Here is a 14862-nt window from a genome sequence, read left to right on the forward strand (position 1 = left end):
CTCCAGAGAATTTCCTAAGGCTTAAAAGGCTCTTCCATATTCAACCCTTCCTTCCTGACATACTCTTATCTTGTCCTGTTTCTGGCAGGCCATGTGTTCAAACTAAATCATCACATCCATTACTAATAAACAATTCATATAGACAGGAAGAATATCACTGATTTTCCCTTATTCTGTGTACTGTAGGGCTGCAAACAGATGATGACAGGCCAGCATTCATGCACAGCCATTTCACAATGTCCTCTGCCAATTTAAGAAACTTCTCCAAATCCTACCTCCTGTCAAACCCTGTTCAGTATCAGCCACTTTGTTCCCCTTGACCTCTTGCCATCGGAGAAGTCCTTTGCCCAGGTGAGCCGTCCCTCTGTCTCCAGCTCCGTCGCAGTGTCCTCCTCGCTGGGGCAGGACAGTGCAGGGACATCTCTGGCTGCTCTCTAGCCTGGAAATGTCTCTCTCTCGCCAAGGCATTTCCCGTCTTCTCATCTTGCCTTGAAGACCATCCTGTTTGTGTTAGTCTAAAACTGAACTGAGGCTCATTCAGTTTTTCCTTCCCATTACTCATCCACCTCAGTCGAGACTAATCTGCCGCATTAATTCCTTTAACCTTGGCAATTTCTAAGTTTCCAGTTCTGTTTCTTTTGCTTCACCCAATTTCTGCATCTTATTTTACTCTTTCTGCATGCAAGATAAACCCTGTACCTAGCAATGTGAAGTTATCCACTTCTTTCTATCCTTGGGCCTGTCAGATGCCATAGGAGTGGTGCTACACAAAAATATATTGTATTGCATGCTGTTGATCTGTAGGAATGATGTCATACACTAAAAGTTTAACATTAGCTTGGCAGAAAAAGGAAGTAAGGAAGGAAGCAGAATTCACTGAAGACAAACATCCCCTAAAATAGAAATATTACACTTCATAGGATGAAACATCTCAATGATTTTGAGAACATCATCCTTTCAGCTTCTTAACAGCACAGTAATAAAGCCAGCAGCCAATATCAGCATCACCACAAACTGGAAAGAGAAACAAACTTTGCTACTGAATTTTGAAATTCCTCTCCCACTGTATGTTCCCGTATGATTTCAGTTTGACAAACAAAACAAGCGAAACAACTACAAGTTGAAATTGCCTTGCAAAAGCTTGGCTATGCATCGATGACTCCTTTCAGGTATGTTCTGAATGCTCTCTGCCTCAGGTTAGATGGGGAATTTTAAGACACTGTTATGAAAAAGACACCTCTTATATTAGTATAATGCAATTTTAAGCACCAAACTATTGCACACTTCTGGGAACTTTGAGCAGAATCAAGTGATGGTCTTTGCATCTGGGCAAACAGGGTTGGGGTTGTCAGGCATGCACCATCCTTGTTCCTCCATGCTCAGGTGTCCTTGCCAAGGAAAGCAGCTGATGGGCTCCATAAAGCATTCAAGTGCAAACCAAAAGGTAAGAGGCACGGTTCATGGACTGCAAACTTCAGGAAAAAGCAACATGATGGTATTGCTGCACCACAGAGCGCTGCCTACACTGTCATTTATACTTCATTGGTTGTAAAACAACATAAAAATTTGAGCACGGGATAATTGTCCAATTACTCTTCATTATCAGGTTTCCCACACACTTATCCATGTAGCAAAAAGTCTGAGGAATGGAGTTACAGTCCCAGCTAGGTGGATCATTCTGTTGTACAGAAATCAGTTTCCTAGGCCACCTATTCTGCAAGTTAATTGAAAGGAGAGAAATAAGATTTTGAATTCCTTATTATATGGTAATTGCAATCCTGAATGGCAAGATTTCTGACTATATATACGTGTGTGAGTGTGTCAGAAAATGAGCACTGCAAGAATTACAGTATTCTGTCTTGTATATCACCTTCCTAGGGTGCAAATTCATAGTTTGATGGATGATTAACATTAGGGAAAAATTATTCATCTGATTACCAACAGGAGAGATATAAAATGAACACAATGTATTACTGGATTTAGGAATATAATCACAAGAAAAAAATTTACAGATATATTACAGCAGGGAATACTCCCAGTTTTACACACAGGAATTTCCTGAATCTAATATGTCATTTATTCCTGGCAAAGCCTGTCCTTTGTCTATGTATATTTCATTTCTTCCCAAACAGAACAGAACTAAGCTACATAAGTGCTGGACCAATTTTTGCCAGACTTAACTACTGTATACAGTAAGGTTTTAATAAAGCATTACATCTTCCCATCTGAAAGGTGAGCTGGAGGAGCACCTTAATCATTCTCCCAGTTACTAGGGACACTTCACGCAACATTTCTCATTTTAGATCAATTCACACAACCGTTTACTCTTGAAGACTGGCTATTTTTTGCTTTGTTTTGTGAAGGTAAATAGAATAGCATAAGGTGTCCTGACCTTTCCACAAGGGCAAACGTGAACAGGAGAATATTTTAAGCGCAAAGTGATCATCCTTTTTACTGTATTTTTCCCATGCCTTTCTGTATGCTATTTTTGAGAGTCTTTCAAAATTTTTGGTCAGTCCACCAAGCCTTACTCCCTTTACAGTTAACAGTCCAGAGACTTACACTACCATCACTTTTCTGCTGAAGATTAGACTTCCTTTCACTTCTCATCTCACACCTCTCTCTGCTTTATTCTGCCATCAAGTCTTATCTAACTTCACTATCTAATTCCTGTAAAAGCAACTGTGCTGTGACAAATGCATCACTGCATGGTATGAATATGGAAACAAGAGACTTGGATAGAAGGGATGAGGAACAAAACCTCTCATAATTAGCAAGAAGTAGCATGGAAAAATATGATAAATATTTTGTTTAAAATTATTCTATGCTATTTAGACATTTCTACTTTATGGGGAAAATCCTTTTCCAACCCCAGTGCCAAGCACTAAAAACCAGTTTTGACACTATGCATTTCTCAGGATTTCAAAGGAAGGGACTCTAAGGCTGCCATGCCAATCTCAGGATGCAGTAGCTCAGCTGGTCCCGTGTCGAGGCTCCATGACCAACAAAACGTTGGAGCTACACCTCCACCTAGCAAGAGCTGGGTATTCTCCTTCCCAAACTGTTCTTCATGTTCAGCACCAGTTATGCAGACAGAACAACCCTGGGCTGAGCTCCTTATGGTCTTCCCTGGCTAGCCCAACCCTACCATCTGCATTGGGCATGACAAGATGTGGCCTGTGGCTTCTGCTGCTGCTGTCAGCTGATGCCAGAGCAGCAAAACCACGCTTGCTCAGCAGCACAGGTCATATGCGGCTCAACTGCATGCAGTGTGTCTAAATTTTGACTCACAGAATGACTGTTGGTTTGCATTGAACGACTCATGGATCACACATGCCTTACTCAGAGATAACAGATTTGACATGAGATTTGCATTGCTCACTCATTTGTCTCGGGCTAGTTGCCTGTAAAATTCAGAAGATAGCTAGATGTCCCCTTCGCAAAAAAATCTGACTTCAAATATTTGCGTGGCTATCCCAGTGCTCTGAAAATGCTCTACCTTCTAATCCAGTATGCAGACAATGCATTTGCCATTATTTTTACTTGCTGACCTGGCCATGATACCAGTTTCCAGACTGCATGTACAAACAATGAACATTTTTGTGAGCAAAATATGTTCCGACATTAAGTACCGCTAGGTCAGCTGCATAAAACTGCAGATCTTCATTTATAGTATTTCCTTCTCTGAATATATTTACATAACATAAAAATAGACCTTTAATCTCAGTAGATTACAACCTCTTCTACCACCTTCTGTAATGGAACTGAGACATTCAAGTATTTTCAAATAATCTCTCATTACAAGGACACGATTTCAACCACTCCGAAGTGCTACTCAGAGCTTCATCTGCTCTACAGATTAAAAATATGCACAACAGAGGTGACTTTTAAAATAGCATTCCTCCTGTTTCAGAAGAGAGAGTGTTTGAAACTGCTTCTTACAATTCCCTGCCTGTTTGTAGAAGAAGGTGCGTAGCCAAGGTCCCAAACACCCCTACGTATCACATCGCGAGCTCTTGTGTCCGAAATGCGGCCTGGGGCAAAAGCCAAACAAGGCTTTTCAAGTATGTAAATATCAATTTTCAAGTATGTAAATATCTGGGCACCTGGGCACCTAAATCCATACTTACTCTCCAAAATTATTGAACTGGATTTCAGAGATTTAAAGAACTCTCAGTTATCTCTGTTGCCAAGAAAGGATGTTGGGTGTGCTCCTCTGTAAACCAAGTCACCTGATTGAGTGACCAGATGTGATATGTTGCCCACACTTGGATGCACCCACTTTTGAAATTTACGCCCCTGGCATCACTAGGTGCCAGCCAGAATAATGGTTATTGACCAAATTGGCTGCTGGTGGTTTCCAGCAAAGCGAAAGCTCGTGGCAGGGCCAGCCTTAGCACTGGGAGAACCTGCTCAAGAACACGGGGCATTTATTCAGGGCTTATGCTACGAGCAGGAGGGAAATTCTGGTGCCATTGTCACCATTTTGAGAGCAAGGCCTGCATTTTGTCCTTCTGTACTTTTGGTAGCACCGTCAGCAACACTTGGTGAAATTACTAACAGTCAGCATTCAGTTGTGAGGCCTCCTGCAAAACTTGAAGTCTTAGGCTCTTGCTTCTCTTTAACATGATAATCTACAACCTCCCTAAAAGTATCTAAAAAGGTGGAACACACATTCCACTAACACTCTCGTAATCATTGCTGTTTTGATAATGAATAGGGCTGCTAGAGATCAGCTGCAGCTGGCAGAGCTAATACCTGGGACAAAAAGAGTCGTTGGTTTTTTCATTCTCCCTCACGCCTGAGGAAATAGTGTATGTGTGGCTTCTTGCCCATCCACCCAAGCACTTAAGTCACACACCTATGCCTCTGGAGATGGGTGTTTGTGTGTGTGGGAGGCAATGCACAGGGATGAGGTGAGGTCTGGCAGGCAGCACCCTGGCCTGCTGAAACCTCAAACCACACGTCGTGTACACGTCTGAGTACTCGCTCCAGCCACAAACCCAGACTGGCGCCCAGTCCATGCATGTACCCCAACTCGCCTCACACACACACTGACACGGGGACCCCAGTGGGCAGGCCGCATGCCCCGCTCCCTCACCTGACCACGTTGGGGTGCTCGAATGTCTCCAGGTGCCTCAGAACTGCCACCTCTCGGATGGTGGACAGCGGCATCCCCTCCTCGCTGGTCTGCACCCGCACCCGCTTCAGTGCCACGAAGCGACCTCCATTCTTCAAGTCCCGGGCTTTGAACACCTTCCCGTAGGCTCCTTCGCCGATCTCGGCCACACACTCATACTGCTGGTCAGCCAGGTTTGTGCTGTCCTTATCCATGCTGATGATGATCCTCTTCCTCCCGTGCCCGGGGTGCCTAGGGCAACCCTCCGTCCCTGCTGGCTTTCTGAAGGCTAGCACTCGGCTCGTGCTGCAGGTCTGCCACGCACCTGGAAGCCGTGCCACGTGGGCAGGAGGAAGTTCTTGGCCCCCCGGTCCCGTTCCTTTGCTGCACGGGCCCCAATGTGCCTCCTCTTGCAGCCGCCAGAAATTATCATACAGTCTTTGGGAGCATTGTCTGGGTGAGGCCAGTTAGATCTGGAGGAGCAAGCAAGCAACAAAGAGGAGTTAGAACATGCTGCCATTGTGCTTTAGTTTACTTTACAAAGAAAATTAAGCTAATGAAATAGCTACGTGCACAGCAAAAATGTGGTGCAAAGGAAGATGTGGAACCACCAGACTGCCAAGGGATCAACATCGCTGCACGGCTGATACTATGCTGGGTGGTTATCGTGCTCTGCCCAGAAAGCTACAACGCACAGCCACAGAGCAACCACGTGCTCTGGGATTTTCCTGAGCAATGGGCTGAATGTGGCCCTGGGGGACACGGAGGAGGTGGATGCGGGAGCTACCTACACACATGTGACAGCAAGCTACGTCCAGGGGTGTAAGGCAGGAATGCAGGACTCCAAGGTTCCTTGGACATCGCATAGAGGAGTCCTTGAAATACACCCCGTGCCACGGTACCGTGACTTATTGTAAGTGATAGCACTGAGAGGTTCCAGCCTTGATCTGCTCTCCGCTGTGCTAAGCACTGCATGAAGACATTGCAAGAGACAAGTTCCTGCCTCGTGGGAGGAGAAATACGTACATATATAACTTGATACTAATGTTTCCGAGCATTGCATGCTGTGGTATATTCATGAAACCTGTGATCATGCATGGGATTTAGCTTTGGATGCTGCTGCCATGGGACACGAGTGGCAGTTCCTTGCTGATCGCTGTGGGGCTGGCTGCGTGATAGAAGATGGTCTTCAGGAACAGCATGGTCTCATGGTCTGCTGCCTAGTGCACGAGACGGGACGGCAGAACTGCCTCCCTCTGCATCCTGTTTCATCCATGCAGCTACACCATGACCAGGGGCAAATTCTCTCCCCTCACAGCAGCTCCCTGTCAGTGCTCTCCTTTACTCCTTGCCTCTTTTTAATATATTGATATTGGGACTTTTGGGGCTGTAACCCTCCCCTACACCGTATTGTACCGTGCTAGGCTCAAAGCCCCCCAGACACCTCAGCCGGGCATCCCCTACCTTGAACCTACAGCTGTTTTCACCACTTTTTTCACCTTCACGCTCATCTCCCACCTTTCAGAAGCCACCAAGCACTAACCCAGGACAGCCCCCCCCCGTGCCTTCCTCTGCACCCTGCGGCGTGCCCTGCCCCGCAGCCTCCGGAGCAACCCCGCTCCCCGGGCGCTGCCCCCCGGCGGGGGGACACCTGCCCGCGACCCCCGGCCCCCGGCCCCGGCCCAGCCGCGCCCCGCTGCCGCTACGAGGCGCCCCCCGGCGGCGGGCACCGCGTCGCGCGTGTGCGTGGCCGCGGGGGCGGCGGGCCTGGCTCCGGGCGGCCACGGAGCCCGCTGCAAAATTACCGCTCGTGTCCCCCCCCCCCCCACCCCGGACACCACGGGGGGCGCCCCCCGCCTCAGCCCCTTCCCCTGCTCCGCACCCCCCGGCCGCGACACGCAGCTCGCCCTCCGCGGCCGCCCCCCACACGCGGCGGGGACACGCGGGGGAGCCGCGTCCCCACGCTTCTCCCCCCCCTAGGGCACAGGGCTGCGCTTCTCGGGGGGACGACAAGGGGACCCCCCCCCAACCCCGGCTCCCCGGGTGGGCAGCCCCCCGTCCCCGCCGGCCCCCCACACCGGCCCCCTGGGGGGGGAGAGAGGGGGTTTGGCGACCCCCGGTCCCCGAAAGGAGGCGGCCGTGGTGGGGCGAGGGGGGGCGCGGCGTGGGGGCCGGGGCGCCGGGCCGGCTGTGCGGAGCACATGGGCGCCCCGCGTTACCTGCTGTGCGCTACGGCCGCCTCCACCGCCACCAGCTCCCCAAATAATCCTCAGCCCTTGTTGGGGGGGGGTTGGAGGAGGGGGGGCTGGAGAGGAAGGGGGTGAGTCCTCCCTAAAACAAACCTCCCATTGAGCGAGGCGGGGTGGAGAGCCGGCCCGGGGTCTGCCCCTTCACATGGCGATGTCTCCGGCAGGTCCCGGCAGCGGCCGCCCGGGCCACACAGGTAGCTGCTGCTGCTGCTGCTGCTCCTGCTGCTGCTGCTGGTGGTGTTGCTGCTGCTGCTGCTGCTCCGCCGCCCGGCCGCCCTCGGCTCGCATCCTCCCGCCGCCGCCGGGCTGCACCTTGGCGCAGAAGGCAGCTCCCACTCGTCCCCCAGCCCTCTCCTCCCGCCCCCACGCTGCCCGGGGAAAACGAAAACGCCGACGAAAAGAAAAAAAAAAAAAAAAAGGAAGAAAAAAAAAAAATAAAAAAAATAAACGCGGCCGGCGGCCCCCGGGGAGCCGCCGCCGCTGCTGTGACGCGCCCGCAGCCGCCCCGCCGCGGGGCTCGGGCACCGGCCTCGGGCTGCCGTGCCCCGGCTGCGCTGCTCGCCCCGCTCGCTCTGCCGGCCTCTGCTCAGCCTGCGAGCATAGCGGCAGCTTGCTTTTTTTTTTTTTTTTTTTTTTTTCTTTCCCCTCTCCTCAACTTTTTTTTTTTTTTTTTTTTTTTTTTTTTCCCTTGCTTTCCCACGCTGGCTGAATGTGACTTGACCCCGTTTCAAAAAAAGTTTGACATAGTGCTTCAACATTTCCGCATTCCTCCCCGACTACAAAGGCTGCAGCCGCCTCCTTCTGCTTTCTGTCTCTGCTCTCTGTCTTCACACTCAATGAAATCCTTCATGTGCCTCTGCCAAAGGCGGCCGCATACCGCAAGGGTCGCCGCGAGCGCCGCGGCCGGGCCCGGCCCCGAGCGAGGCGCCCCGGGGGGTCCCGGCCCGGCCCCGCCGTGCTCGGCGCTGCGCGGCACCGCTCAGTGCCTCCCCCTCGCTCCTCGGTCTCCGAGGCGCTGGGAAAGCCACCCTTCCCGGTGGCTTTTTTTTGTGTGCCTCCCACCCCTTCCCGAGAATAACCTTTTTATTTATTTATTTATTTTTCCCCCCCGGGGAAAAACCCGATTTTTTATATTTTTATATTTTTTTATGTTTTTATTTTATTCACGGGGCTAGGAAAGGAAAACAGCAGCCACGAATGCTTTCGGGAAGCACCACGACAAGTTCCCCCCCGCCCTCGCCGCCCGCCGAGGCGAGGTCCTTGCCCCCGGAGACGCCGGGGCAGGGGGCGGCGGGGGGGCCCCGAGCACGCCGCCGGCTCTGCTGCGGGGAGCTTTGTGCGGAGCCGCTTCCTACAAATAGTGCAATTCACCGCAGGAAATAAAAAAAAAAATCAAATCACAAAACAGATGCCAGTCTACTCCGTCTGCATTGGGGGGGTCTCGGGCTGAACGCACATGTGGGGAGCCTAATTCCCGGCTGGTACCTCCCTGCACATCTTTCTCGGGACCTCAGGGGTGGCCGACCCCCAGCTCCGGAGCCAGCCTTTATGGGGGTTTAACTGGGAGAGAGTGAGCCACATCGCCTCTTGCAGTGGGAAACGTAATTTCACTAAGTGGGTTTGTAACTCAAAAGTATATGTTGAGGGCTTGGTATTGTACATTGTATGATTTAGAGACAGAGAAAGTAAAAAATAATAGATCTAGCACTGTACAAACGAAAAGAATTCATAGCAGAAAGAAGCATGTAATTACCCAGTCCGGATTAGCAGCGCTGGAGAACACATGAAATCACAGAGCTTACATGAAACATGCTGCTCTGGCTCTGAACCTGCTGCCAGCAGCTGCTGGTGCCCTTCTACCCCTGGAGGTTCAGAAGTAGCACCTGAGAGAGGCGAGGGGCAGGTGGCTGGGAGCAGGAGGAGACCCTCCTCCAAGTGCCCCTGGGAAAAAAAGGAGTGGGAGACATGGGCACCTCTAAGGAAAAGGCCAATGCCTTGCAGAAGACCAGGCATACTTCACAAGAGCTTGATTTATGCTCAGAATATATTTTATTTAAAATCACAGAAATTCTGCAACGACTTCCGAAGTCCATGACTTATCAGAAAAAGATGCCAAAGCTAATGGCAAACCCCCTAACCTTTTGATTCAAAGGTGTCAAAGATTCAAACACACATGTCAAATCTTTTCTTAAAAGATGTGAAAAGGTTCATAAACACTTTCATTACCTTGCTCTGTTTCTTTGAATTGTGATATTTATGGTTTCCTTCAATGCATCTTCCTTTCTTTTGTGAGAAGGGAGCAAAGGCACACCGAGTCCCTTGGGGAGGTAAATGTACAGCTTCACTTCAGGGCAAACGTGGGAGAGAGATTTCTGCAGTCCCCTGACATTCACCTCTGTGTTCAAAAGTGCTGGCTTGCCATCCTGTTAATAAACGGTGTTGAACACAAACTCAGCCTTCCAGCCCATATTCTCCCTTTATTTTCTGGGCAGTATCCGCAATGCTCCTCTCCTTCAGAAATGCTTTATCTGCAGATCTGGGTGGTGAAGCCAACAGGATCGCCATGGGAGACGATGATGCTCATTCTGCCGGACGGAATGAATTTCAAGCATGAAAGTGCTAGACAGATACTGTGTCTTGATACCACACTAAGATTATTCAGGGACTTTTTCAAAAAATTATGTCACTATTTTTTTCCTTTACTCCCACCCACTTTGTGTCCCAAATATAGAGTTTAAAGAAGCCATAAAACCCTCTAGACTGACCTACAACAATTTTCTCAATTTTCTTTATTACAAAGTTAAGTGATTTTCGGAAGAAAATTCCAGATACAATTAACTATGAACATTGTATAAAATGGATGATGCTGCAAATAATTTGTTGCAGAGGTTGAAATTACTTACATGAATTGTCGGGGTTCTTAGAAAATATAATATATATTATATTTGTTTTAAAGCTCAGAGTCAAGACAATGTTTCAAATAATACCTGTTTTATAAACATTAGAAATCATCAAAACAATGTACTTTAAATAAAGGCTTTCTTCCTTTTCATAACAACATTTTAAACATGTTTCATGCCTTGCTTTCATAAAAGAAACACTACTTCTAACATTTTTGATTTAGAATAGGTAAGTATATATTTTGTATTTTATCAACAACGGAGGATTTTCCCCAGAGAAATTATTAAATCCCTTATTTCCTTTATAATTGAAAACATCTTCATTTTTAGCAATTTACATCTATTTTGAGAAACTAATGTTTTAAGAAGTTCATTAAATATTGTTATGAAATGAAGTCAGAATAACCTTTGCTGCTAATTCTAAACTTACTTAATTCTAAAGTTTTCTTTTTATTTTCTTTTTATTTTTTTTTTTACTAGAAAAAATAACAAAAATTGGGAATGTATATCTAAAGAGAAAGTATAGTGAAATATATATCTAAAATCTCTCTCTACATCCATCAATGTTTTATTTGTGAAAATAAGTTATCCACTGTTTTTCAATTCCAGTCTTTTTAATTCTAATATTTTTGAATAACACTGAAAAAGAGAAACAACTCACACTAAACTACACTTAAACCAGGAAAATTCTAATGTACTATTTGAATTGGAAATAAATTGCAATTAAACCACATAAAAACAAAGGAGAAATTATGCTATATGCTGTATATAAATCATAAGCATAAAAACAAGGTCTGTAAAGTTTTGCTGGAAATAGTGAATAAGCCAGTGGTGTGGAAATGGGTAACGAGCAATTACCAGAATGACTATAAAGCAGTTGATTAAAAGAAGCTGGTAGTAGGCAATACCAAGAAGTGTGATGAATGCACTAAGACTTTCAAAAAGGATGAGACACACTGCATTGTTGTGCTTTGTGTATTTTATCTGTGTTTCGGGAACAGCTGAGGTTCTGCTGGGGATTCACAGTTTGATCTTTCAAGAACTGTTCTCTACAAGCCAGCATGAAACTTGCTGTTCAAAGTACATATTTTCAGAAAGCTTTTGGAAAATAGTTTGCTTTGGTTATGGTGTTATCAACAGGTTTTGTTTGTTCCCTTGCATAGTCAGTCTGGGTTAACATGATTTTTAACAATTTTTTTTTAGGCATTTATCCTCAAGAAAACACCTAAACAGATGAGAGTCCAACTATTGTAGGAGAGACATAAGTCAGCTCTTCAGAATACAAATATTTAGAAAAAGCCAGAATTTGTTTGAAAATAGTAGCATAAATTAAGGCTTTTTAGAAGCTCCCTTTAACAAGCAGAAAGAAGTTTTATAAACAAAACAACTAGTATTTACACTGCATAGATAATTATTCCTGAAAACATATTTCAGATATTGCATCTCATGCTCAACTTGGGGAATAATGGTTTTCACCTACCATTAACTGTGCTATTTGTGTATGAAAAGGGACTATAAATGTATCCTATATACTTCTAGGCTACTTATAATGCTGCATAGGCATAACAAGAAATGTGATAAAATCGAACATCAAGAATTCATTCCAATACTAAATATTAAAGTATTTTCCATATGTACCTTCTTAGATAGTTTAAAAAGAACACAGAGGAAATGTAAATCATATTTACAGAAAAATAATTAATCAACAGTAATGAATTAATATTATCATAAAGTTTTAACTAATTCAATGGAGAGAAAATACTATCTAATCCATGTAAAATGTATGCAACCACTGTATAATTGGCAGTGATTAAGGTATCTAAGCCAATTACTGTGTGATTGTTTAGTTTATTTTTCTTTCAATCAGAACCTTTGTTTATAGCAGATAATTTTATGTTTTACAAATTGTATCTTTCCGTTATTACAGTAATAAACTATTCTGTGAGGCTATTGTTTCTCAGTACAAAGAACCATAACATGATGTTAGGCATTTAACCATACACATATTTCCCCATATTTGTTTGTGTATGCTTTAGTAATTACCAGTCGCAGGAGTGGCCAAGAAACGTGCCATGTGAAAAGCATGCCTCCAAATACAGCGGGCTTGCTCTCGCTGTGTCTGCATCTTCCAAGGAAGTACCTGAGTGCATCCACCAGGCAGATTTTCTTGGCCAGCTCTTTAGGAGCTAGAGAACTTCATCATTGTTCTTCAGAAAGCTGACTGTTGGGATTATTATGCAATGGAAGATCAAGGGCAAAATGTATACTTTATGTATTATTTTTTTCCCCAGAAAACAGCTCACTATCTGTGTTTCCATTGTTTCCTTAAAGCTTTAGCTTTGCACCCTCTTTTGCACTTCCCCTCTGTGCAGCATCACACTGAAAAACAGTCTTGGTACCATATAGCTTGCAGTCTGGACCAGGGAAATGGAAGGAGGGAGAAGTGGAAAGATTTACCCAAAATTGCAAAATCACACTGCAGATCAGCAGGGAAAAACGAACAAACAAACAAAAACCCCCAACCCAGCCCAAACCAAATCAAAAACAAACAAACAAACAAAAAAACAATGGAGCAAGAAGAAGGAGCTTTCTGGAGCCTTGATCCTATGATCTAGGATAGGGATCACCCATGGCATGTCAGCTCTACAGTGGCAGATTTGGTGCTGAGGCACTGGCAGCCGGGCTGTGCTGTGGTGGAAGCTGGTGGGTGATCAGGTCCCTAGCAGGAGTGAGAGCAGGGAAGCAAGCCAGTGGGGGCTGCTGAGGTGGGCACTGCCAGCTTGTCCTGGGACAGTGTGGCACGCGATTCAAGGTGGGACTCCTGAGGAGCTGCTGCCATCTCCCATCTGTGGTCCCATGCTGCCAGTCCTCTCCTTCCAGCTCTGAGGGCTGAGCCCAGTGCTAGCTGTCTTGGCCTCAAGAATAAGATTTTGGAAGGGTGCTCAAAGGGGCAGAAATATCGGCCACCCTGTAGCTGGCAAAAGCCAGTGACTGAGGGACACAGTATTCCCTGTGTTTTCCCAAAGCTGCAGTCATCGCTTGCTGGCATTATGCACTTCTACACTTTAGAGCAATATTTTGCATGGGTAAGACTTCCCTATTCCATTCTGTTCTCTTTGTTTCACTGGCTTTTACACCTGCTTCAGATAAGCAGGTGCATACCTATGCGTGTATGTTTGGTGTGTGGTTAGATCTTTTTTTCTTCATGTTTTGTAGAATGCTTACTCTTAATCTCTGCTTGCCATTCAGTATGGGAGAGAAACAGAGCCAGATCTTTAGCTGTGAAAACTGATGTTGTCCATAGAAGCTTCCAAAGAAAACCGTTTGATTTGCACACCAAAATCATGAACTTCTTGTGCCATTCAGCTCTGAAAAGATGACTCACAATATGACTTATTTTAGAGGGTAGCTGTGATCAGAAAAGTTGGCCACAGAAAAAAGGACTTTACTCAGCTGATCTGGCCCCTAGTAAACACAGCTTATCTGTTGGTAACAGTGACTAATGAAAGATTTTATACATTTTTCTTCTGTTAGTGTTACAAATAAAGGGAGCAGACTTTGAATGCAGATAATGCAGGGACCAAGTTCTTAAACATGTTCCAATTGCATGTTTCCTCCAGTGATGCAGAAAGAGCCTAGCTTATCCCCAAGCCCACACGGCACTTATTCAGTGGGTGGCCAGTAAACCTTTTATGTGTTTCACTTGGGAATTCCATAAATTTGATCTGAAAATCACCAGTCCACTTGGAACCTTGGTGTGCCATCTGTACAGTCACATTGCAGAGAAAAATTGCATATTGATTCCTGCTTAATAAAAGATGCAACATTTGTCGTAGTGTTCTAGAAAAACTAGTGTGTAAGGGAGGAACATACCCAGAATGATCTCACTGTAAGTTAATGAACATTTAGGCAACAAACTGAATGGGAACAGGGCCACATACAACCTCTGGTGTGTCAGTAAAAAATAAATGTAGTAAAAATTAAACTGAAATTTTCAACACTTGACTGCAGAAGAAATGAGTAGTGTAAAACTGGGAGCTGGTAAGAAACTGCTGTCCTAAAGCCCCAGTGAAGCATCATGTCATGTCAACCAGCTGATGGGGGCACATGGAACAGCTGCCACCCAGCAGCCCACATTAGGAAGCCGCGTTTTATGGAGTAGAAATAACTGAGAGTTAGTGCTGTGTCAGTGACTGATTTATCCGTGTCTATCCAGCTCCATCAGATCTGTGCTGTTTCTTGATCTGTATCAAGAACCGAATGGCTTGGTTTACAGATCTATGTTAGACATTAAAATACATTTTCTAAAGGTAAGCATAGAATTAAGAACAAGAATTCTAGCACAAGGGTCAAGTGACTACAAGAGGTGAACATCTTTTGGGAATAATCTAATGCTGCTTCAGAGAACTGGACTAGGTGGACTAGGTCTTCCTGGGATCATCTCCCATCTAGCTGTATACGTTTATGATTACACACCATTCCTGAGTGCATAATGTAATACTTTATAAGCATCAACAACAGCTGTCACAGAAGGCAGAACTTTTCAGAGAATACAGTAACTTCATATATTCTGGAAGAGCCTGGGCACATAGAA

At 45.7% G+C, this 14862-nt stretch overlaps 1 protein-coding gene across 2 annotated transcripts in view; it reads right to left on the bottom strand.

Moving 5' to 3' along the window:
- Window positions 1–7703, bottom strand: part of CDK6 (cyclin dependent kinase 6) — a 142297-nt gene extending 134594 nt beyond the window's left edge. For both annotated transcript variants that reach the window (XM_082754391.1, XM_082754390.1), the window contains exons 1-2: window positions 7462–7703; window positions 5102–5592 (exon numbers count right to left, since the gene is read on the bottom strand). In XM_082754391.1, coding sequence (XP_082610517.1) covers window positions 5102–5334 — 233 coding nt within the window. In that variant the 5' untranslated portion in view covers window positions 5335–5592; window positions 7462–7703. The remainder of the gene's footprint in view (window positions 1–5101; window positions 5593–7461) is intronic.
- Window positions 7704–14862: the final 7159 nt, after the last annotated feature.

This window comes from Aythya marila (genome assembly GCF_965140915.1).
Source record: "Aythya marila genome assembly, chromosome: 2".
NCBI classification, from domain to species: domain Eukaryota; kingdom Metazoa; phylum Chordata; class Aves; order Anseriformes; family Anatidae; genus Aythya; species Aythya marila.